General features: G+C 34.1%; 1 protein-coding gene and 1 pseudogene across 9 annotated transcripts in view; one reads left to right on the forward strand and one right to left on the reverse strand.

Moving 5' to 3' along the window:
* Positions 1–26,354, reverse strand: part of Heatr5a (HEAT repeat containing 5A) — a 121,066-nt gene that overhangs the window by 24,335 nt on the left and 70,377 nt on the right. For 6 of the 9 annotated variants that reach the window (XM_046465311.2, XM_046465315.2, XM_046465316.2 and 3 more), the window contains 10 exons: positions 25,151–25,310; positions 21,525–21,714; positions 20,443–20,612; positions 16,999–17,025; positions 14,611–14,749; positions 10,640–10,819; positions 7,418–7,657; positions 5,308–5,489; positions 3,854–3,922; positions 1,493–1,672 (listed from right to left, as the gene is read on the reverse strand). In XM_046465311.2, coding sequence (XP_046321267.1) covers positions 1,493–1,672; positions 3,854–3,922; positions 5,308–5,489; positions 7,418–7,657; positions 10,640–10,819; positions 14,611–14,749; positions 16,999–17,025; positions 20,443–20,612; positions 21,525–21,714; positions 25,151–25,310 — 1,537 coding nt within the window. The remainder of the gene's footprint in view (positions 1–1,492; positions 1,673–3,853; positions 3,923–5,307; positions 5,490–7,417; positions 7,658–10,639; positions 10,820–14,610; positions 14,750–16,998; positions 17,026–20,442; positions 20,613–21,524; positions 21,715–25,150; positions 25,311–26,354) is intronic. The other 3 variants (XM_046465313.2, XM_046465312.2, XM_058585851.1) reach the window with 2 other exon arrangements.
* On the forward strand, positions 21,617–22,366 carry LOC124107197 (ubiquitin-like; annotated as a pseudogene).

The following is a 26,354-nucleotide window of genomic DNA, read 5'->3' on the forward strand; positions in this document are numbered from 1 at the left end:
AGTTTTTTAAAATCCTCCAAATTCTGAATTCCAGATATATCTGGCTCCAAGGATTTTAGATGAAGAATTATGGGCTTCAGTTTCATAGAATGTGGGTTAGTCTTTATTTTACTGAGGAAAGAATAAGAGGAGTTAATGGGCTTAATCAAGAGCCCACAGACTTAAATTATTATAAATAACACCAATGAGCAAAGACTTCTTTCTGTTTTTTTTTTTTTTTCTTTTTTTTTGGTATTGGGGATTGAACCCACTGAGCTACATTCCCAACCCTTTCTATTTTTTACTTTTGGGCAGGGTCTCAACAAGTTGCTGAAGGTGGCCTCAAACTTGTGATCCTTCTGCCTTAGCCTCCTGGTCTGCTGGGATTACAGGCGTGTGCCACTGTGCCTACTCCAAAGACTTATTTATAAAATAGGTTACAAAATTTGTTTCCTCTAGGAAAATCATATGCTTTCAAAGCATAAAGAGTTGACTGTTAAAGACAATTAGATCCAGTTACTAAATGTAGGCATAACTACTTCCTAACCAAAGTCTTGTCAACAGTAAATGACGACAAACATTGAGAGTCTATAACCTTAAGGCTTAAAATAGCACTATTGGAGGAAACCCTTTTGTACAGTTGGCTAATTTTCTGAGTTGCAATCTGATTTCATATATTCATTAAAATGATACATAAACCAAGACTAGCCATGTTTGATAACTATTCAAGCTGGCTTATATGTATATTCATTATACTATTCTGTCTGCTTTTGTATATGTTAAAATTTCCATACTAAACTAACAAATGATATAACTTTGCTCCTGATTAGAAATTAAATAAATATAAAGTAAACATATTATTATAAGATTCCTTTATTCTTAAAAATGAGTGACTGCTACTTAGTATCTGAATGTCATTCTATGAAAGAGCATTAACAAACATTAAAGTATGTGTTATAGAGTTGACAGAACATACAAGCAGTTGCATATATTCAAGAACTGACTTCAATAAAAGTTTATTTTCATTGACTATTAGGACCTTTCTCTGGTTCATAATTGTTCCTGCTTAAAGCAGCAGACAATGAGGACTCTTTTTTCTGTGTGGTGGATCAAACCCCCCTTGTACATGCTAGGTAAGAGTACTATTACTGAATTTTGATCAACATGTTAATTAACATATAAGTAAATGTCATGTTGGAAGTCTTTTTTTTTTTTTTTTTTTTGGTACTGGGGATAGAACTAAGGGGTCCTTTACAACTGAGCCATATCCCTAGCCCTTTTAATTTTTTATTTTGACATAGGGTCTTGCTAAGTTGCTTAGAGACTCATTAAATTGCTGAGGCTGGCCTCAATCTTGTAATCCTCCTGCTTCAGTCTTTCAAATTCCTGGGATTACAGGTGTGCACCACCATGCCTGGAGATTTACTGTTTCATAAAAGTTAATTTCAGTTGATATCCTAAGGTGTTTATTAACAAATTTCAAAATTCCAGTTACAAATTAAAAAGTACTAACCTCTGCCCAGGCTTTTAAAACAGCTAAGATCTCCATGGTAGAAGCACTTTCATTATATAAGTGACTTAGAGCTTCTTTTCCAGCCTGTATTTTTGTTAATGATGAAACCAGCAACTGATGAACTCTTCGGAGATCACTAAGGTCACTTACAACTCCACTTGCTATCCAGGCACTGCAAACCTGGTTTTTGAGAAAATCAAAAGTTAGATTTAAAAATAAATATTTCTCTTGTGAGTTTAGCAGAGCTCAATGGCATATCAGGAATCTAGTCACTGAAACCATCTTGTCATTGATATACCCAATAGAATACAGCTGGTAACAGTGATCAAAGTCAGCACTTCAAAAGGGAAGGAAGTGTAAGCAAGGAAATCAGTGCAACTTAATAAACAAAAGTGCTACTTCGTAAATAAATTGAGAATTTTAGATGTTACTAGTTTGGAAAAATGAAATTATGAAATCATGTCTTAATGTTTGGATTAACATTTTTAATTAAATCTTAATCTTGACTACTTCATCTCTCTATTTAAAACTAGACATTGTGTGGTACTGTAACTTGATTAAAAGATAAAATACTTAACATACAAAACTCCAATGAAGAACTTTTTGGGTTGCCGTGGATTGAACCCAAGGCCTTATACATGCTTGACAAATGCTCTACCAGAGTTACATCCCAAGACTCCAATGAATTTTGATTCTTTTGATGAAAATGTATTTTTTTAATACTTATTTTTTAGTTGCAATTGGACACAATACCTTTATTTTATTTATTTTTATGTGGTGCTGAGGACTGAACCCAGGGCCTTGCAAACGCTAGGCGGGCACTCTACCACTGAGGAACAACCGCAACCCTGTATTTTTAATTTTAAAAACAAAATTTATTCATAATTCTGCAATGCAGAAACTTTACTAAATTATCAGGTGTTGTCTATGTTTTTTTTCCAGGTATCATGGTACTTCTCTTTTTCTAGAGGAAATTCATTTGCTCCCCTCCATACACAGGTGGTCCCTGACTTATAATGGTTCAACCTAATATTTTTTTGACTTTACAATGATACAAAGGTGATATGTATGCATCAGCAGAAACTGTATTTTGAATTTTGACCTTTTCCTGGCTAGTGATATGCACAACACTAGCCCTCATGATGCTGGGTAGCAGCAGGGAGCCATAGCTCCTAGTCAGTTTCACAGTAGTGAGATTTACTCTGTAAATCAACTGGCACTCTACATCTATGATATTTGGTAGGCTAGGTATGTTAAATACATATTCTATTTATGGTATTTCAGCTTATGTTTATCAATATGCAAACCCACTGGAAGTTGAGGAGCGTCTGTATTACTTTTTGTCTCATTTCACAGAAGATTTCAAGTAGTTTATAATAAGAACACATATAATTAAGTGATGACAAATTAGAGACTCAGTACAATATTTTGTACAGTTCTCTGAATATTGAAGGCACTCAAAGTTTTGTAAATACAATCTGTAAAAGAAAGCTGAGGCACTAGGGTGCAGTTCAAAGTTAGAGTGTGTGCTCAGGTAGCATGCTTGAGGCCCTGGGTTCAATCCCCAGCACCCGATTAAAAATTAGATTTAGAAAAAAGATTAGAAAGAACTGACTAAAATTAGGTTTTTCCATTATGTTTATAATTAATTTATTCATGACAGTCCTGCTTTTAATTATTTTATGTCAAGTGTTTGACAATCTACTCCAAGAAGTTTTTAAGACTGTGTATTATATGGCTCTTAGACATATCAAAAAAAAGTTCAGCCTCATTTGAAATACCAGTTCAATCTCTTATGAGATACCCTTTTTACTCTATCATGTAGATAGAAAAAAGGCTAAGGGTGTAACTTAGTGGTAGAGAGCTTGCCTAGCATGCGCCAGGGTGTGGATTCAATTCAATTCCCAGGACCCTTCCCCCAGTTCCCTCAAAAAAGGACCTATGCAGAAGATCATAATATTTTTAAAAATTTAATCTCTCATTTATAATTTTCTAAAACATTTTTATAACTTTATTATTATTATTTTTTATGTGGTGCTGAGGATTAAACCCAGGGCCTCACACATGCACTCTACCACTGAACCACAACCCTAGCCCAGAACATCATAATATTATAGCACTATTTATAACAGCAAAAGACCAAAAACCCTATATGTCCATCAATATAAAACTGTTTAAATAAATTATGACATATTCATAGATAGGGTTACCATGCAATTATAAAAAAGGAAAAGGAAGTTCTCTAAACTTAAGAAAAGAAAAATGGTAAGTTGAGATCAATGAGAAGATAACCATGGCTTCAATCACTAACTGAACTGTTTCCTAAGACCATTTTTAAGCTGTGTCTTTTAAACCATTTACCTGACATGCTTTGGCAGTCACATCGGGTGGTGTCTCTGAAGTGAAGGCTGGTCTAAGTGCTGCTCCTACCTGAAGAGAAATTATATGACAAATCAAACATCAATAAGAGAGCACAAGTTCTCCTTTTTAATCTGATTTTAAAATCATGTATTTTTAATAGGTATTATGGCACCTGTTGGTTTTGCCTGCTCTGCATATTTCCCCTTATTTTTAGATAATGGGATTCCTGTTTTTCCTTAGGGGAACTATTTCTCCCCTACCTCGTAGTCCATGTGCTCCAGGGACCCACACTGGTATACTGAAAGCTCTTAAGACTTTTGTTGGGAGTACTGGAAAAGAAGTACTGTCTCTTTAAAAGAACTTGGGTACTGAGAGAGCAATCATTTTTCCCCCCTTCTCATGACCTGTGCTTTTTATTACCTTTTTAGTCTTAGAACCAACCTTTTCATTTATCAATATCCCATCACTTTAAGCTATCTTAGATATAGTATTCCTGCAATTCAGAACAATGAGTTCTGAATTGCAAAAGAGGATTTATTTTTTGCACTTGAGAGTCATCTTAATCTCACTTAGAAAGACAAATCTCAGAATAAAGCCATGCAGAAGACAGTGGAGCCAACTAAAAGATTCCTGACAATAATTTTCCTTTTTCTGCCTAAATGAGTTGTAATTGTATTTCTAATACTTATAATTTTTAAAAAGATAAAAATATAAGAACTCCCTTCAATTAAGCTGAATTATAATATTTTAGTCTAATATGACAGTTGTATGTAACTTCAATTCCTTCTTTTTGCTCTCTCCCTAAGTATGCACTAGCATTACTTACTGGGAAAAAGGGATAAGATTATTTACCAACTAGTGAATTGCTCTGGTCTCCTTAATTGCTAGTTATCACAACTTGCCTCTAAATCATAATGAGAGACATGCTTGGATGAATGCTGTTAGAGGATTATAAGACGGATAAGGATTTTGTTATCTTCCTTTCTTTTTCTAGCTTTTATAATGTACCAGTCAAACACAATCAGTTAAAAAAAATTATAATTTTTTTTTAAAAAAGGATGTTAAGTATCACATTCTATTTATTCTAGGAGTAATGATTTAATGTAATCTGGATATTTGGTGTTATATTACTTATTCAGACATTTTGTATACGATTTCATTTCTGAAATCCTCCACTCCCTCAAATTAGCAAGGTTTTAATTATGAAAATTAATCCTTAAAGTTATAAAATACCTATTTTATGTACCATTTTGCTTGTACTTGAAACTTTATAAACTAATAGCTGTCAGATTTCTTCCACAAATGTATGTATTTTCTACATGGTGATGATACTGGTGATATGTTAGAAGAGAAATATCCTCACTTATATAATTTGAAAGGTACATGCCAAATAGTTGTATACACATTTTATTGTTGTTTTTAATTTAAAAATTTTTCTAAGAGAAAATGCTTACATTGGCTTGATACTGTTCTAGAATCACATGACCTGGAAACTCTGGTTCTGGAACAGTTGCAAATCGCCGAATAACAACTAATAGTGTTTCAAGGCCAGAAAGACGGAGTTGATCACTGTGATCTGTGGCAGCCATAAAAGCCATGCGAATTAAGTCAGCAAGATGTAACACCAAAAAGTCATCTACAAGATTAAAAAATGCCTTATTAAGAAATAGAATACATTGGAACTAAGATTTATGATGTGATAATTTCTCTTCCTTAAATTCATAGGATTGGGCTGGGGTTGTGGCTCAACGGCAGAGCGCTTGCCTAGCATGTATGAGGCCCTGGGTTCGATCCTCAGCACCACATGAAAATAAATAAATAAAATAAAGGTACTGTGTCCAACTACAACTAAAAAATAAATACTTAAAAAAAAATTCATAGGATAGACTTTCTTTTTCGGTAGTTCTGATTTGATTTACTGTTTTGTTTTACTCTGCAACAAATAGAGACTTTAAAGCTGAATTTAATATGCTCAAATGCATACACACAAAACTACTTCAAACCAAATAATTAAATACAGTTATTAAAAAACCAAAGGCAGAATTAGCATCCTTTAAAAGAATGCTAATAGTCTCAATAAATATTTTGTTCAGACTTTCTGATAAAAGTACATTACTTTGTATTTAGGAGACCTTGGGCTTTGATTAATTAAACAGTAATTTATTCTTTTTATATCAAATTGAAGCCAAGGGCCTTAATGTTGCTTTAAAAAAAGCTTTGTGGCTGTGCATGGTGGCACATGCCTGTAATCCCAGTGACTTGGGAGGCTGAGGCAGGAGGGTTACAAGTTCAAGCAGCCTCAGCAAATTAAGTTACTTAGTGAGACCCTGTCTCAAAACAAAAATTAAAAAGAACTGGGAATGTAGCTCAGTGATAAAGTGCCCCTGGGTTCAACCCCTAATACAAACAACAATAAAAAAAAGCTTTGTGTGACTCTACATGCACCAGATTATCTTATTTTACATATCTTGCTAAATACACAAATCATGGGAATATTAAAAAATCTCTAGCTATAGAAATGATAAAATTCCTCTTATGACTACAAAACATCCTTTGGTACAAAAGTTTGGGGGGAGGCATTAGAAAATTATTTAGATGTTCCAATAATATTTCTGAACACAGCTAACTTTTACCCAGAATATATCTGAGACTAATTCAAAGAACAAAGTTATAGCTCACATTGGAGAAATGTAGTCAGTGTTAACTACTATTCCATTCTATTATTTTATTTATTTTTGTGGTGCTAGGGATTGAACTCAGGGCCTTTCTCATGCTACATAAGCATTCTCCCACTGAGTCACATCCCCAAGACCTCACTAATATTTTGTTTGGGAGCACAGGAATCAGTAAATATCTATGACATAATAATTCTACACGGATAAATATCTTGCACAATGCTCATCCCAAATAAAGATCTTAAAAGATGCTTGCTTAAAAATAATTAAATCAGAGATGTCTAATTCATACTCAAGTGGTGACAGCAACATTCTGCTTTGTAATTCTTTTGTCTGATAAAGAATATTACTAGGTTACTCATAAAAGTGCATTGTGACTTTGAATAATTATATGCTTACATGAATTCTAAAAATCAGACACCAAACCATGAACACATACACATTTGTAGGTAAAAATAAAACTGAACAAAGTCAAAATGGTCTTGCAATTAGGCTTAATTTACACTGGTTCAAATATTTTTAGGTAATATTCATGACACTGAAATAAACTATAAGCAAAATTGTTAAAAGTTACAATTCAGAAAATTCATTTTGGGAACTAGCCAACACACCTTACTTCCCAAGAATATGATCATTCTCTATAAACTTAACTCATTGCATGTACAGTCAAAAATGAATGCAAATTTAAGAAGCTTATCATGAAAAATGTATTTAAACATTAAAAAAGGTACTAACCGGTAGCTTACATAAATACTGTAATCAAACTTCATACCTGATTTGGAAGGATAAAAATAATCTTTTGGCTTTATTGTTAAAATATATATGAAAACCATAAGCAGGCAGCATTTCTATGTGTATCTCTTTGTCTTTACATCACTATGCCACTTACTTCTTGAATCCCTTTTTTTCATTTCTTGTGCTAAAGCAATGTCAAAATGTGCACTGTTTGCATTCTCACACTGGTTAATTATCCTACAGACACATTCAGCAGCAAAGACTCTAGTAGCCCATCGGGGATTGGTAAAAGGATGGGGTTTTTCATCACTTCTGGTGGTCAGGACTGAGGCATCATCAAGCTTATGACCTTCTTCCTCTTGCATCGTATCCACACAAGTTATAGTTGCAAAATCTTTTATCAAGGGAAAATACACAGGATTACAATCAATTGGAAGGTATATATTTTAAAAATTTTCATTTGTTCTTTTTAGTTATACATGACAGCAGAATGTATTTTGACCTATTATTCATACATGGAGTATAAATTTCCACTCTTGTGGTTGTATATGATATGGAGTTACACTGGTCATGTATTCATATATGAACACAGGAAAAAATGTCCGTCTGTTCTGTCTTTCCAATTCCCAACTTCCCTCCCTTCCCTTCATTTCCCTTTGTCTAAACCAAAGTACTTCTATTCCCTGCACCCCTTCTTGTGTGTTAGTATCTGCTTATCAGAGAGAATATTTGGCTTTTGGCTTTTTGAGATTGGCTTATTTCACTTAGCATGATAGTCTCCAGTTCCATCCATTTACTGGGAAATGCCATAATTTAATTTTTCTTTATGGCTGAGTGATATTCTATTGTATATATATATAAGGTATATATATATTATATATATATAATATATATATTAATTTTTATTAGTTGCTCAAAACATTACAATGATCTAGACATATCATACATTTGATTCAAGTGGGGTACGTATTTTTTTAAGAGAGAGAGAGGGGGAGAGAGAGAGAGAGAGAGAGAATTTTTAATATTTATTTTTAGTTTTCGGCGGACACAACATCTTTATTTATATGTGGTGCTGAGGATCGATCCCAGGCCGCATGCATGCCAGGCGAGTGTGCTACCGCTTGAGCCACATCCCCAGCCCCACAAAAGGTATATTTTTAGAGAACACAAAAAATGAGTTCAAATGCACACTAGAATTACTATTAATCAAGCATACACTTAAAAAAAATCATTTGGTACCAGGGATTGAGCCAAGGGGTCCTTTACCACTTAGCTACATTCCCAAACCTTTATTTTTAAATTTTGTGATAGGTCTTGCCAAGATGCTGAGGCTGGTCTTGAATTGTCAATCTCCAAAGTTGATGGTATTAAAGGTGTGTGCCACCATGGATAGCAAGCATATACCTTTATAATAACATCGAATAACTATGTCTAATAAGTAGTAGATAACAGTGATGTCTAAAGGAAATGCTATGAGAGCTGATAATCAAGTTGTTAAAATATACTCAAAGTGAAAAACCAAGTATAATACTAGATAATGCAGTAATTATCAACCCCAAGCCCACAGATGATTAAACTAAAGGAAGCTAAAAATTCTATAGTAGAGAGTATGAGTGGGGTCTACTGCAGAGCTGTTTTTTAAAAATATTTTTTTAGTTGTAGATGGGCACAATACCTTTATTTTATTTATTTTTATGTGGCGCTGAGGATCGAACCCAGTGCCTTACACATGCTAAGCAAGCGCTCTACCATTGAGCTACTTCTTTACAAAGTTTTAACCAAAGCGAGAATTTTTCCACTGCCATAGATGTTAGCATGTGATTTAAAGTCTTTCTGATATTATGGCACTATCTCTGATCTGCTGCAATCCCTCAAATATTTATTACATGTACCCAGTCCCTTGAGCTCTTTTAACATTGGGTCTTTTTATTTATTTATTTATTTTATGTGGTGCTGAGGATCGAACCCAGTGCCTCGCAAGTGCTAGGCAAGTGATCTACCACTGAGCCACAACCCCAGCCCCTACAACACTGGGTCTTTGAATGAACTTAAAGATGTTATCTTAAATACACTAAAAACTATCTTAAAATATTTTTGTTACTAGAGATTACCCTCTGCTGTCATTATCTCAAAGTTATGCTTATGGCTGGAGCCATACTCAAGTATTGCTTCTTATTTACTGTTAAATTCAACTTAAAATGGAATTAACGCTATCAAACAAACCATCTTGCTCTTCTAAACTATCTTACATGTCAATATTTTTTGGTGTTAAGATAGTAAAGATATCACTAATCAAGTTATGGCAAAGCTATCTTATGACTAAGAAATCAATAGACTGAAAGGTGTTTCCAGGGAGTATAAATGTAAAAATTTTAAAAAGGTGAGACACCAAAAAAAAAATGACCAGTCTAAATGTGCACATATACTTTTTTTTTTTCTAAAGGAAAAGTCCTTGTTAATTCTCAAGTAGTGAGGATAGAAGAGAGCAAGAAAACATGCAGAGCTATGGTTGAAAGAACAGGTATAAATTACCGGAAGAGATGAAGAGAGAATACAAAAAAATTCCAGGAATCATATGGCATCCTTTTCCTTTCAAATAATTCAGAGATCAGAACCACATTAAATTATAACATTTATATAACTAAACTGGGCTCTAATGAAACCTAGTGGAAAATTTATGGATTTTAAAGTTATGTAGGCTTAGGCTTGAATTTGTATCATCGGGCAAGGTACTTACCTCTCTAAGCTTTCCTCTTCTGCAAAAAGGAATAATACTGTCTATTCATAGGATGAGTTAAAGGATTAAATCAGATAGAATATATACAGTTCCTGGAATAGAACTGGTTTCTACCTTTTTTCTTCTTCTCATGTATTTTCTCTCTTTAAGTATATACACTTTAAAGAATCAAGTGTACATTCTTATAATTGTCTTGTATTAGCAAAGACATTAGGGGAATAACATTTTATAATACTATTTTAAATTAACATTACTAAATATGGAGGAATTAGTTTGCTTGCTAAGTTTTCTATTATGTTGATTTGCTGCAAACCCTCAAATATTTATTACATGTACCAAAAAAATAATGGATCCATTATAAGTTAGGTATTTCCTATTATAAATAATGACTCTACTTTTTAACTGTTTGATACAAGAATGTTAAGACAATAAAAACAGAAAAAAAAGCAGCCTTAAAATTTATACTGTTCAAATTACAGAGAATTCTAAAACATTACAGCAGAATCTTCAGTTTAAGAAAGCAATGACTAGACAACTGTAATTCAAGTAGAAAAAACTAATGAATGGTCAGTGGCAAATAATTTTCTATAGTTTTTACTTTCAATTTTATCATTTCATGTGGTAATTACCAGTACTTACCAGCTGATGCAGCAAGTACTTCTTTACAAAGCTTTAACCAAAGAGAGAGTTTTTCCACCGCCATAGATGTTAGCATGTGATTTAAAGTCTCTCTGATATCATGGCACAATCTCTGATCTGTCTCTTTGTCTAGTAAAGCCAATAATGCCCCTTCAAGGCCCATTTCTCCAATGTTAGCATCTGACAAGAAGAAAACCGATGATCTAAGTAATACAGAAAACAAAACTGCCATATGAGAAGTACACACATTCAGTAGTTATTAAATATTACTACATAAATATATTTTAAAGAACTATTGTGCCTTAATCTACTGAGATTGAGTTTAGTTCATAACTGAATTTTGAGATTATTTATGAACCTGTATATTTTTATGTAATGTCACTGAATGATAAGTCTTTAGTAAGAGTTATTAATATTTCTTTTTTTTAAAAATATTTATTCTTTAGTTTTTGGCGGATACAACATCTTTGTTTGTATGTGGTTCTGAGGATCGAACTCAGGCCGCACGCATGCCAGGCGAGCGCGCTACCGCTTGAGCCACATCCCCAGCCCAATATTTCTTTTTAAACTAGGTAAATATCACCCAATTAAAGTTCAACACAGCACATATTATTTTATTTTTTCTCTAAAGTTAATTTCAAATCAATAAACATAATCAGTGACTTTCCTCATCTTGGTATAAAGGCTCTAAATTTTTCAACATGAGAATACAAAGTAAATAAAAAACAATAATTGTAGGAAAATTAATTACTACAGCTAAGCTATTATGAACTATCAACCAACATAAATCACTATACAATATTCTTACGTAAAGTAACAAATCATTTCTAAGAAGAAATATAAGGCTTGGTTTATCATCTATTGTCTTTAGTCCTGAAAATGTCCCAAATAAATATTCTCTTGAACATTTAATTCATCTAGAACTTATGAAATAATTTAGATGCTAAAGATCATGTTAGCCTGTTTTTTTCAAAAATTTTTTAGTTGTTGATAGACCTTTATTTTATTTATTTATATGCGGTGCTGAGAATCGAACCCAGTGCCTCACACAAGTCAGGCAAGTACGCTACCACTGAGCTACAGTCCCAGCCCTATGCTAGACTGTTTTAAAAGTGGAATTAGTTTTTAAAATCAGAAGGAGATGATAGGAATATTTCAGATTAGGAGTCTAAAAGTATGTCTAATAGCTGGACCTGTTGGTGCACATCTATAATCCCAGCCATTGGAGAGGTTGAAGTAAGAGGACCACATGTTTGAGGCCAGCTCCAGCAATTTAGAGAGATCCTGTCTCAAAATAAAACATAAAAAAAGGGGCCAGAATGTAGCTTGGTGGTAGAACATCCCTGGGTTCAATCCTCAGTAATACACACACATACACACACACACACATTTAACAGCTAATGTATCACATGCGTAATGACTGGATCCTAGATTTGGTTGGGGGAAAAAGGATAGGTAGGAGTCACAAAGGACATTTTTGTGATAATGGGAGAAATCTGAAGACTATAAGTCCATGATGCTATTAAATCAATGTTTTCTTATGTATATAAATGGGGTTTGGTTATGTGAAAGAAATGTCCTTGGGAAATGCAAATTAAAGTATTTAGAATTGAATTGTCAGGTCTGCAGACTGCTTTTAGGGGGCTGGGGTTGTGGCTCAGTGGTAGAGTGCTTGCCTAGCATGTGTGAGGCACTGGGTTCAATCCTAAGCACCACATTAAAACAAAACAAAACAAAATAAAGTTATTTAAAAACCTTTGTGTTTATAGACAGAGAACTAAAATAAGTATTATTAAAAAATAATGGGGCTGGGGATGTGGCTCAAGCGGTAGCGCGCTCGCCTGGCATGCGTGCGGCCCGGGTTCGATCCTCAGCACCACATACAAACAAAGATGTTGTGTCCGCCAATAACTAAAATAAATAAATATTTAAAAAAATATATTAAAAAAAAAAAGTGTTACAAAAAAGTAATGAATCTATGTGTTCACTATATGGGTCTTTCAACTTTTCTATGGGTCTGAAAAATTAAAATATTTAAAAAAAGATTAACACAATTAATTATTTACTATAATTTTAATCAGATAGCTAATTTAACATTTCTAGGAACATGTACTACTAGCATGTTTATATGATTAGAGCCTAAAGCAACAGAAAATACAAATTGAATGTCCCATTGGGGAAAACATCTGACACTGTTAGATTAAAATTTCTCTGGTTAAAGCTAACAACCATGAATATAGTTTGAATAGTTTTCAAATGAATTCTACAACCCTATTTGATGAATAATGTTATCAGTTCAGTCATGCTGACTAATTCAAGTGATCACAAAAGTTTTAATATGATAATAAAACTGCAATTTAAAGAATAGACAGACTATTGAGGGGCTGAGGCTGTAGCTCAGTGGTAGAGCGCTTGCTTTGCACATGTGAGGCACTGGGTTGGATCCTCAGCACCATAAAAAAATAAATAAAGATACTGTGTCCGTCTACAACAAAAAAATATTAAAAAAAATAAAGAATAGACTATTGAAAGTTGAGCTGGGGTTGTGGCTCAGCGGTAGAGCACTAGCCTGGTGCGTGCAAGGCCCTGGGTTTGATTCTCAGCACCACATAAAAATAAATAAGTAGAAATAAAGGCATTTTGTACAACTAAAAGAAATGAATATTTAAAAAAACCAGACTATTGAAAGTAAAATACATTATGGAGCTGAAAGCTTTAAGATATTGGATAGCTTTGTGAAGGCTTTGTGACTTTCTAAAAGTATGACAGTATTTTGGAAACTATGCATATGTATATGTGAGACATTATTACTATTTTTGCAGGCTAATAGTTTCTTTGAATTTACATGCAAGTTAGAACACTTTTTTTCTTTCTTTTGGTACTGGAGATTAAATCTAGGGGCATTTAACCACTGAACCACATCCCCATTTCCCACCTCCTCCCCTTTTTAAAATTTTGAGTTAAGGTCTCACTAAGTTGCTCAGGGTCTTGCTAAGTTGTGGGGCTGGCTTTGAACTTATGATTCTCCTGCCTCAGCCTCCCAAGCTGCTGGATTATGGGTGTGAACTACTGCACTTGGTGTTAAGAAATCTTTTGGATTGGGTGTGGTGGCACACGCCTGTAATCCCAGCAGCTGGGAAGGCGGACGCAGGAATATCACAAGTTCAAAGCCAGCCTCAACAAAAGCAAGGTGCTAAGCAACTTGGTGAGACCCTGTCTCTAAATGAAATACAAAATAGGGCCAGGGATGTGGCTCAGTGGTTGAGTGCCCCTGGGTACAATCCCTGATACAAAAAAAAAAAAAGTCTTTTTAAATTTAGCTCTAAGATGTAGAAGGGGCATAAAAACACTTTAACTTTTAGCAGACTCACCTAAAATGTTTTATTAAAATGAGATTTTGGCAAAGGGAATTATGTATGATAAATTACTTAAAGGCTAAATTCAACTAGTTGACTGATATGAAAAAACTTGCTGTAAACCAATAACTTGCAAACTTCACTACTAACACAGGGATTATAAAAACTTTTGACTATAAAAATACAGATTGCTGGGCTTTATTCCCAGATTTATGGTTCTGGAGGTCAGGGATATTTCTAATAAGTTCTCAGGTGAGGTGAATGTTGCTGGTTAAGGGGCTTCGGTCTGAGAACCATTGCTCTAAATCAAGGGATGAAATGATAATTGTTAGTGATTCTTTCTTTTTATTTTTATTTAGTTGTAGATGGACACAATACCTTTATTTTATTTATTTATTTTTATGTGGTGCTAAGGATCAAACCCATGCCTCACACGTGCCAAGCAAGCACTCAACCACTGAGCCATAACCCCAGACCTAGTCATTCTTTCTTGCAGTAGGTTTAAAACATACTATGTAGTAATTTAAGTTTTTGTTAAAAAGACTCAGGTATATAATGAAAATTTAAGGTTAAAACAATAATTTAAGCTAGACATATGTTGATAAAAAGAATTACCTGGGGTCAACTTTTCTCTGCTATCCTTAGCAAGCATAACAGCATGTTCTGAAACTTCAGATGCTTCTCTCTGTACAAGCTGACGTAAACAAGCCAGAACTGCTCTTCTCAATAACAAGTAGGGACTACAAAGATTTACCTGAAAAATATCATTTGGGGAATGAAAGAGCTACAGTTCTTTGTGGCATTCAGTAAATCCAACAGATATTCATTCATTGGATTTCTTTCTGATCACAATTTATTAAATACACAGAAAGTTCTTAAAACTACTTTAGTATATATTTATGATCATGAAACTTAGAAAAACCTTAAGGAATAATGCACACACTAGATTATGCACTATTCATAAGTAAATCCAAGCAAAAGCCTCTTAACCAGTGTTAGAAGACAGTTTATTTGAATAAGAATAGTTTTGAGAGATTAAAGAAACAATTTAAAGGATTTATACAATTATAACTCTATCATAATGAGTTATGACTCTCTAAGAAATGTATAAAAATTTAGCAATATAGCATATTGGTTAAATTGGAAGGTCTAAAGTAAAACTGTTTCAGTTTGAGTACTAGATCCACAACATTTTTAGCTGGGTGATCTGGGGCAAGTTATTTAACCTCTCTGTACCTTACTTTCCTTATTTATAACACTCTCCCATCTCATAAGGATGTTGTGAAATTAACACAAAGTAACATGCAAAGTGCTTACCATAGAACCCGACAAATGTAATGCTCAATAAATATTAGTTATTATTAATGTAGTTTCTAACAAGTTATTCTGTAGTTATTTTATTTAGAAGACATATAGAGTAAGTAAATGCATTCTCAAATAAAGGCAGAAATTTTACTTAGAAAACATTCACCAAAAATACAGAACAGCAAATTACATGTATATATACATAAATGTACATATATATGCATACTTATATGTAGATATACATATATATATAAATATATTTTAGAGCTACAATGTAATAAATAGGTTGTATTTACTTATGGCAAATGATAAACTTAGTGATATAACTTACATAATCAATTACAAGTCAGAGGTTTCTGGATGCAAATTCCCATGATTTCACAAGTGAAATAAAATCTAGAGATTTAAATTTATTTTGTTCTAACACAGAAAGTAAAGATAAGCTTGGTGTGATCTATCGTATTTTTTTGTTGTTTTGTTTTGTATTGGGTTTTGAACCTAGGGTCTTGCACATGCTAGGATACATTCCACCGTTTGAACTACACATCTAGGCCAGTATGTATCTTACAGTGATTTTCAAAGCAAATTTTGAGAAATAATGGTATAATTCTGACAGTGCTCTTATGGTGACTTGGCATATGCAAAAAAAAAAAAAAAAAAAACAGAACTGAAGTAGAAGTTTTGTAAACAGCAGAGGCTAAATTCTGAGAGAGTGGGAGTGAGAGAAGGAGAGAGAGAGGTGGAGGGAGGGAGGGAGAGGGGGAGAGAATGGATGAGGAAGTGGTTGAGAAAGGTCGCAGCAGCTACTTTTCAATGTATAAGAAGAAATGTCATGCAAAGAGAGTGTAATATTAAATTTTCTCATAAGCCAGAAACCAGAAAAAGTTAACATATCATGAATGAAACATGTGGGTGAGAACTTTTTAGTAAATGTTCTATTTTACCCCTAAGCCATATCACAAATTCAAAAATGGAGAGAGCAATGTCATTCACAAAAGTCTCAAGGTAATATCATTCCAGTCAAGTTTACGAACTTCTGTTGTTTAAAACGAGTATAGAAGATAACAAAGAAGTTAAAATATAAAAAGATCAAGTTTATTCATGCCCAAGATTACTGCTATATTTAACAATGACAAAACACACTCTGCAAGACAATTATAAATGAATCTACTAGTTATTTTAATTGAAGTTTTACAAGCATATAATACAAGGCAGGTGCAGCATTTATTCAGGCTGGTCAAACAGTCTTCTAAAAAAGCATGCTTAGAAGCACTCTGTTTGGTAGAAAAAAGATTAAAGACTGTCACACAAAGCAAAATGGGAGGCTTAATATCTCCATGTCATTCTCCAGCATTTAAATTGGAAGAAGAATAGAGTAGGTTAAGGCAAACAAAGCAGGCAAAACACAGAAATTAAATAAAACTGTAACTACAATTCCTTTCTGATGAATATATTAAATCAAAAAGATGCAAAATTCAGTATAAGATATGGGTTCATCAGCTGGAGAAGGTTAGGAAGGATTTGCTTACATTGGTATTAAATAAACACCATGTAACATGCTATACATACAGGACTATGCATCAATGATTAGCTTAAGCACAGGGATGCAGAGGAAAACAAGAACATCTACAAATAAAAACGCCACAAACAGCACTGCAAACCTCAAAAAAAGTTAGGAATCAAGGGTCAGGGACCTACCAACACAGAATTATCCAACAAGATCTCCTGTACAAAAACAAATGACAGACCAGTCATGACAAAACCAAAAGATAAACACTAGGATGAGTTGACAACAGTCAGCTAAGCATTAAAATATAAATGTTGATACAGTGATTGTTTAAATTGGCTTAGCTTCAATTTAAAAATGTGGCACAAATACTTTAATTTCTAAGATAATATAAAATATGAATTAAGATCGTGAAAAGAGTCAATAAAAATTCTAGATGTAAAGATATAAAATACACAATAATTTTAAGTTGTATATTTGAGAAATCAGGTTTTATTTTGGAATCCAATTACGCCTCAGTATTAAAACCAGATTAAGTAGACATGTCTGTGAGAGGAGTGATCTGGACTGCATTCACATGAGCAGGTGTCCAGCAACAGACAAAGTTAATGGTTTACTTCATCATAAGTTAATTATAGATAGTTTTTACTCTTGGAAGCCAAGTTTTTAAAACAGAGTACTAGAATTGCTGGTGTAGCTAAGGCCAAGTTGAGAATGCAAGTTAAACAGCATGCAGTTAGAAGAAAACCTTTACAGGATTCTTGCCTAATGATAAATGCAATTTCCTTACTCGAGAGAACACTTTAAAATATAATAAATCCAACCTAATTTAGAATTACTAACCAAAATATCAAGACACAAAATTAATTGCACTGTAGTGATAGTAATTTTTGAATATCTTTTTGAATAGATTTTTTAAAGCAGTTTGAAGATTCACAGCAACACTGAATGAAAAGTAGAGTTCTCATACACACCTTATCCACTTTGAATATGATTTCTATGTAAGCAACAATACCACTTTACAGCTTTAATACTGTGAATAACACGAATAAGATTAATAACAGCTTTACTGCAGATTTTCTCAAATGCTCAAGGTATTAAAAAACATCTCACAGCATAATAGTCTCTATTAACTTTTTTTTTGGTCTGGGAAATGGAAAAAAGCTAATGTGTTTGATTGGATCTTATTCATCATGAATTAATGAAAGTCTTACTCTTCATTTCTCAATAAGCATTAATCAATAAGTGAATTCTTGCTCAAATAAAGGAGAAAATTTAAAAGGTCATTACTGAATATTTTCTACTATACTTCAATAACCAAAAAAAGAGAGTATCACTATATTTAGATGGAAAGTAAACATAAAATCAATTTACAAAGGAGTAAAAATTTTCTTAATGTTTTTTTTTTGGTGGTGTTGGGGATTGAACCCAAGGCCTCATGCATGCTAGGCAAATGCTATACCACTAAGCTAAACCCCCATCCCCTAATAGAAACATTTTCCATAATAATTTTGATTCCTCAAATATGAAAAGTAATATTCCAAGAGAAAAGTCGTGTTAAAAGTAAAAATCATTTTTTTTGTAAATGCTATTTTTCCTAATACACAATTGACTCAGATCTAAGAAATGCAGGAACAGAAGTTTCTGTCAAAAAAAGAGTCAGGTCTTCTTTTTTAAGTGTAGTATACAAAATATATCAATAATTAATACAATATACATTTAAGACATACGTCAAGACAGAAAAAAATTAATAGTATGAAGTGCTAATTAAATGCCCAGACCTGTGCCTTTAAATGGAGCATCTTGCATAATCCACATGTTTAACAGATTAAGAATTTAGGAGGTTATGGGACTTCCCTACAGCCACAAAGTTAGGAGGTGATAGAGACATGATCTAGCCATAAATTATACATCAAAGACAATTTTAAATAATAAAACAATGATTGGATGAGGAGTCCAGATAAAGAGAGCCTAGACTTAGAATTTTTTTTTTGGCCTTGTGGATTAAACCCAGTGTCTGTCTACCACAGAGCTACATCTTCAGCCCTTTTATTTTGAGATAGGGTTCACCAAGTTTCTCAGGCTTGCCTTAAACTTGTGATCTTCTTGCCTCAGCCTCCTGAGCAGCTGGGATTATAGGCAGGTGGCACTGTACCCAGTTTAAGACTGGATTTAATGATACAAACATCATCTACAAAAGTAGAAACCAGGTACAATGGTGCATGTGTGTGATCCCAGCTAACTTGGGAAGATGAGGTACAAGGTTCACAAGTTCAGGGTCAGTCTCAGTAACTCAGTGAGACCCTATCTTTTTTTTCTTTTCTTTTTTCTTTTTTTAAAAAAACAAAAACTTTAGAAGCTTTATTCTAAAGGTGGGATTGATGGAATCAGATTTTCTTCTTTCTTTCTTTCTTTTTTTTTTTTGTGGTGCTGGGGATTGAACCCAGAGCCTTTTGCATGTGAGGCAAGCACTCTACCAAGTGAACTATATCTCCAGCTCCTCAGTGAGACCCTATCTTAAAAAAAAAAAAAAAAAAAAATAGCTGGGAGCAGTGATGCACTACCAATAATCCCAGAAATTTAGGGGGCTTGAAGCAGGAGAATTGCAATTTCAAAGCCAGCCTTAGCAATTTAGCAAGACTCTATCTCAAAATAAAATAAAATAAAATGTACTGGGGATGTGGCTCGGTGGCTAATTGCTCTGGATTCAATATTAAATATATCAATAATTAATACAATATACATTTAAGACATACGTCAAGACAGAAAAAAAAACAATTAATAGTATGGCATGCTATTGGTACTTTTTTTAAAAGATAAAAAACAAAAGACTGTCTGTAGTAATGCTTCTCAACTGCCATACTACTTATGGGAGTATGCTGTAATATCACACAGGCAGAAAAAGTTGAAAAGCCAGGGTGTCAAGTTATAAACTGAAATGCAACTCAATTTTTGAGGCAAGCCCAGATAGAAATTGTTATGCTCAAGAAAAACCTTAACACCAATGATGCTTATGAATCACCTCATCAGAACTTCTAGTCCATTGCTTCATCTTTCTAAATGTTAGATACATTATTAGAACCCAGATTCTGACACACATATTGAGAAAAAGTATTATTTCTCCATCTGAGATGAAAAGAACTTTTATGCAATAATTTAGAATAGAGGACAAAGAAAAAAAGAGAAATCACATAAATATTTGCATGTACTAAAGCATTTATATATTACCTGAAACATTATAAGCACCCACTATGTATTGTTTACTGATTAATGAAGAGAGACAGCGTCTCACTGAGTTGCCTAGTGCCTCACTTTTGCTTAGGCTGGTTTTGAACTTGCGATCCCCTGTCTCAGCCTCCCCAGCCACTGGGATTACAGGTGTGTGCCACCACGCCCAGCAAATATTCCAAATCTTAAGTTCAATATTAATGGGAGAAAAAAATCTGTCTCATGTGCATTCATTTAAGAGGTAAATGTGTGAGAGCTGTCTCCCTCAAAAAAAAAAAAAAGACTGAAATAAAATAGTTACATATATAACATCTAATTCTGAACATAGTATGAAGAATAATCAAACTGGAATAAATCCAAGTTTCAAACAAAAGAAACTAAGGGCTCATTTATGATTTTATACTCACACAGAGGCAGCTAACCAGGCTAGACAAGTTGACATGTCGAGGAGCAAACATGTGAAGCTGCTGAAGGCAAGAGATGGCCTGAGCTTGAACTAGGCAGTCTGGGTTATCCTGCATCACTGCACAACCCAGCAAACAAGAAGTCCTTAAGGCAGAAACTGAAGTACTGTTACCTAAAATAAAAAACCGGATGCTTTTAATAATCGACCTATAAAATCACTACTCTTTAAATATATTACTAGGTTTTAAAATTTATTTCCAGTTTTATCTTTATGGATCTATGAAGTAAAATTTCTACTGCAAAAGTGAGGACAGGGACTGATGGCATAACTTAGTGCTAGAGCACATGGCATACAAAAATTCCTGGGTACACAACACCTGTGCACACATACACATACACCCAAAGCAGGGACAACCTAGGTAACAAACTTTTAGATTACCTTGGTTATTCTTTTTCCTCCCCATTTTAACTTATTCTTTCTGTTTATTACAACACACATCACTAGACAATGAAAAATCTTAGAAGAGATTTCACCAAATTTTCATGAAAAGTAGAATTAGAAATTATCAAAAGGGCTGGGGCTGTAGCTCAGTGGTAGAGCGCTTGCCTATCATATGTGAGGCACTGGGTTCAATCCTTAGCACCATATAAAAAAACAAAACAAATAAAGGCATGCTGTCCATCTACAACTATAGGAAAAAAAACATAAAAAAAGAATTACCAATAAACAGAAATTATAGTAGTTACGAGTTACCTTCATATATTATAATCACATACTATTCATTTGAACAGACTGGCATATTTGAGATTTTTTAATTTAGTCATTTATTTTTTAAATAGGTCAGAGCTCCTTAAACTATTCTATGTCTGTCATTTTAATTATTAAGGAATATATCTTACCTTTCTAATTATGGTACTCCTTGTCTTTTCCAGGTAAGAGAAATCAGGCTGAATGACATTTATACATTCATTTAACAAAAACATACTGAGCAACCACCATGTGCCAAATATAGACTGGGAAAGTAATCAATTTTTTATGTGTATATTTTTAATGTAAAACATTACAAAAGCCACCCATCCATACCTTGTAGCTCTGGACCTAATGTGGTAATAAGGGCATTCAAACATCGACCAAGACTCTGGTGAACTTCAGCATGAGTGGGAGGCACATTTAACAACAACATTATAATGAGAGAAAGGGTAGGCTCCACATGCACATAAAAGAGTGGGCCAGCAGAGTCAATTACCAATGATAGAGAATGCAGTGCCCAGGTCTGTGAAGACAGAGAACAACAATTAAAAATGTGATAGTAGCATTAAGAAACATACAAAACATTAAACTGTTCTTTGTTGAAGCAAGGGCTTAAGTAATGGCAAAGTAAGTGTATGCTACAAATAATTTGGAAAGAGAAATGGAGAACCTTAAGAGTTTAAGCTCCTTCTCTTCAACAAAGCTCCCGAGTGGCAGACACAGAGATGCAGATTTTTGTGAAGACCATCTTTTGCATCACTGTACACCCCAGCAAACAAGAAGTCCTGACGGGCAAGGCCATCACCCACAAGGCTGAGCCCAATGACACCACTGAGAATGTCAAAGCCAAAATTCAAGACAAGGAGGGCATCCCACTGACCAGCAGCGCCTGATATTTGTGGGCAAACAGCTGGAAGATTTGGCTGCACTCTCTCAGATTACAACATAAAGAGTCCTCCCTGCACTTGGTGCTTCACCTTCCAGGTGGCATCACTGAGCCCTCCCTGTGCCAGCTGACTCAGAAGTACAATGACAAGATGATCTGTCACAAGTGTTATGCCCACCTGCCCCCCTGTGCTGTCAGCTGCTGCAAGAAGTGTGGCCACACCAATAATCTCTGCCCAAAAAGAAGGTGAAATAAAGCCCTTCACTGGCTCCTTTCCCCAAAGGGTGGCCTCCTGCCCAAGCCCCATATATGGCCTTGGGACCTCAATAAAATTTTCCTTACATTGACTGAAGCAGTACAAAGAGAGAGAGAGAGAGAGAGAGAGAGAGAGAGAGAGAGAGAGAGAGAGAGAGAGAGAGAGAGAGAGATATTAAGAAAATTCTTGGCTTGGTACAGTGGCACACCTGTAATTACAGCCACTTGGGAGGCTGAGGCATAGGATTGCAAATTTGAGGCTAATCCCAGCAACTTAGCAAGACCCTATCTCAAAATAAAAAATAAAAAGAACTGGGGTAAAGTACCCCTGGGTTCAACCCCTACTACTGCCCACCCCCCAAAACAAAAAGAAAAAGAGAATTTTTCTCTTTAAATACCCAATATAAAACCAACTCAGAGACAATCACCAAATGTAGATATAGCTCAGTGCTAAGAATTTCAAGATAAATGTTTGGTACTTTAGCTAACAGCTTGAATCAAATACAGTTTTTTGAAAATTTCATTTTTTAAACCTATATAAAGAACAAAAATTCAAATTTTAAAAAGGATTCAACAAAATCTACAACTTATATGCAACAATATGGACATATCTCTTGAACAAAACATGGAATGAAGAAAGGCAGACATAGAGAGTACCTACCTACTGTCTAATTGCACTTATGTAAATTATAAAAGAAAGAAAATTGATTTATGCTGTTGCAAATAAGGACAGTGGTTATCCTTGATGGGGCAGATAGTTAACTAGAAGATAGCATGATAAGAAGGTGTGGGGTACTGATAATGTCTTCTGATCCAGATACTCATTACACATTACACTGATAACCAATGAAACTGAATGCTAAGTAAAATAAGTTCATTGTAGTATTTTCTTTTTTAAAAAAATATTTATTTAGTTGTAGATGAACATACAGTATCTTTATTTTGATGTGGTGCTGAGGATCGAACCCAGTGCCTCACACATATGAGGCAAGCACTTTACCACTGAGCTACAGCCCCAGCCCCAATTATCGTATTTTCAACTTTTGTGACTGTTTGAATGTTCCACAATAAGAAGCTAATAAAAAGTTCCAACCCCTTAAGGAAATGAAATGAAAAAAAATTCTCTCTCTCATCAATGGATATGTAAGAAAGCTTAAAATACTTTAGTACAACAATGAGTTCTTATCAGTTAGGTGATGATAATAGCAATCAAGAAAACTCAGGGCTTTTTTGTCTGTTTGTTTTTCAAGCTGGGGATTCAACTTAGGGCCTTGTGCAGTGCATGCTAAGCATAAACTCTATCACTAAGTTACAACCCCCAGCTCCAAGATGACTTAGGTTTGATTACACTGGAAACTATGGAAAGAAGCATTTAAATTAATCAACAAAAAGGTATTCAACATAAACCTAGACTTCCTTGAAAGGGAAGAAGAATACAACAGAAAGAAAAGGTACTGTATTTAAAGATGGTTGAAAAATGGAAAACTTTTTGAGTCAATTCAATCAAGTATTCAATGATGTTGAGGAGACTATTAAAAATATGGTAATTCAAAAAAAGAAAGCTATGGATTAGAGATGTTCAAGTTTAATGAGATAGTGGTTAAATTGGTTCTTAAAACACTAAAAAATTTAAAATATCAGATAAGAAAGGGAGGGAGAATGACAAAAGGAAAAAATGTAAATGCAGATATGAGAATAACATCTGGGAGAGAAGACAGTAAGTACATTGGTGTAAGAACAGACAGACTTTCTGGGTCAGTGGATAAGACCAGAATAAGAAGTTGATTAAGAAGCAATAAGCAGGGCTGGCGTTGTGGCTCAGCGGTAGAGTGCTCACCTAGAACGTGCAAGGCCCTGGGTTCAATCCTCAGCACCACATAAAAATAAATAAATAAAATAAAGGTATTGTGTCTAACTACAATTAAAAAAAATAAAATATTTAAAAAAATGCAATAAGCAGTTTGCCCACCTTTTCATTTGGGAAGCAGCAAAATGAAAGTTTCTAGAAAAATAAATTGGTTTCATATTTAGAGAGGGTTGGAAAGAAAAGAATCTAAAAATATAAAAAAATAACTCATTTGGAGGTTACTATACTAAGGAAGAGATAAGGAAAGCAAACGAACATGAACAATAAAAATCATTAAAATATCAGGAGAATGATTTTACTGACTGAAATGGGTAAGATATGTACAAAAATATGGTCTAGTGGTTAAAAATTGGATTTTGATTCCATGATTGGTGTTCGTGTCCTGATTTCACAGCTCATTGGCTTTTCAGTTATGAGCAAGTAACTAAGCTTCTGTAAGCTTCAGTTTTATTTTGCTGTAAGGGCCTATACACCCTAAATTACAGTGAGGATTAAATATGCTAATATATTTAGAAGAGTATAATGATATTTTATTATAGAAGAGCGATGTTTTTCAATAAAAGATATTGGACATGACTTCAGACACTCTAGTTGAAAGAATATAGATAAATTTGAATTTTAAAAATCCATTTAACAGAGATGGACATCATACCCTAAGGTGCATGTATGAGTATACATATGGTATGATGCTACAACATGTACAACCAGAGAAATGAAAAGTTGTGCTGCAATTGTGTACAATGAATCAAAATGCATTCTGCTGTCATATATACCTAATTAAAAGAAATAAATTCATTTAAAAAAATCCAGTTAACAAAGTTAATCAAAGTTAACACTTGCCTTAACATTAATGGGGGAAATATTATTCACAAATTATCAGTGGTCATTAAAAATAATCAACATCATCTACAAATCATGTATTTCAAGGAAGGCATTGTGTGAGGTACTCACCTGCACATCAGGAGAAGTGCTGTCCTGAGACAAAGTGTAAAGGATCCCAATGCAAGAATTCAAGTGCTGAGAAGAACTTATTCCTCCTAAATACCTATTTAGGGATCCCAAAGCCAACGAGTGTCCTGTCCTTGTAACCACATCCCTTGCTGACTTCAATCTGTAATTATGGGAATAAAAATAAATGACAAGCATTGAAAAAACAAAATCAAGCCTAACATATGTACTCTGTCATTTAGACAACCTTTTTAAATTTTTATTTATTTATTTTTAAAGACAGAACCGTGAGGGAGGCACTGTGGTGCATGTTTGTAATTCCAGTATAATTCCAGCTCATTAGGCTGAGACAGAAGGATCACAAATTCAAAGCCAGCCTCAGCAACTTAGCAAGGCCCTAAGCAACTTAGCAAGACCCTTTCTCAAAATAAAAAATAAAAAGGGCTGGGAATGTGGCTCAGTGGTTAAATATCCCTGGGTCCTGATACCAAATAAATAAATAAATAGACAGATAGATAAAAAGACAGTCCTGGGCATAGAACTCATGCATATATACATGACAGAGTATACAGAATATATTTTGACATATACACATGGAGTATAACTTATTCTAATTAGGATCCCATTCTTATGGTTATATATGATGTGGAGTTTCACTGGTTGTATATTCACATAGGAACATAGGTAAGTTATGTGTGATAGATTCTACAACTCTCAGCTAATTTAAACACTTTACACTTAGTTCATTTTTGTTTTAAATTTTATTATGAGAGGGGGTTTTGCTAAATCCTGAGGCTAGCCTCAAACTTGTGATCCCTGACTCACGTCTCCTGAGCAGCTGAGATTATAGGTGTATACCACTGTGCCACGATATTTAATTTTTCTTTATAATCTTCTCAACAATTCTGAGGTTAGCATCAGCCTGGCCTACATTAATAGTCTTAGAGGAAGCTTTTTTTTGGTACCGGGGATTAAACTCAGGGGCACTCAACCACTGAGCCACATCCCCCAGCCCTATTTTGTATTTTATTTAGAGACAAGAGTCTCACTGAGTTGCTTAGCGCCTCGCTTTGGCTGAGGCTGGCTTTGAACTCATGATCCTCCTGCCTCAGGCTCCAGGACCACTGTGTATGGTGCCTATATTAATATTCTTAAATAGAAAAGACAGTATTAATAACCTTCTATTTGAAATAGAGGAAAACTGGCT

This window comes from Marmota monax, unplaced genomic scaffold (genome assembly GCF_021218885.2).
Source record: "Marmota monax isolate L192 unplaced genomic scaffold, Marmota_monax_Labrador192_F-V1.1 WCK01_AAM20220418_F8-fsc00079, whole genome shotgun sequence".
Lineage (NCBI taxonomy): Eukaryota > Metazoa > Chordata > Mammalia > Rodentia > Sciuridae > Marmota > Marmota monax.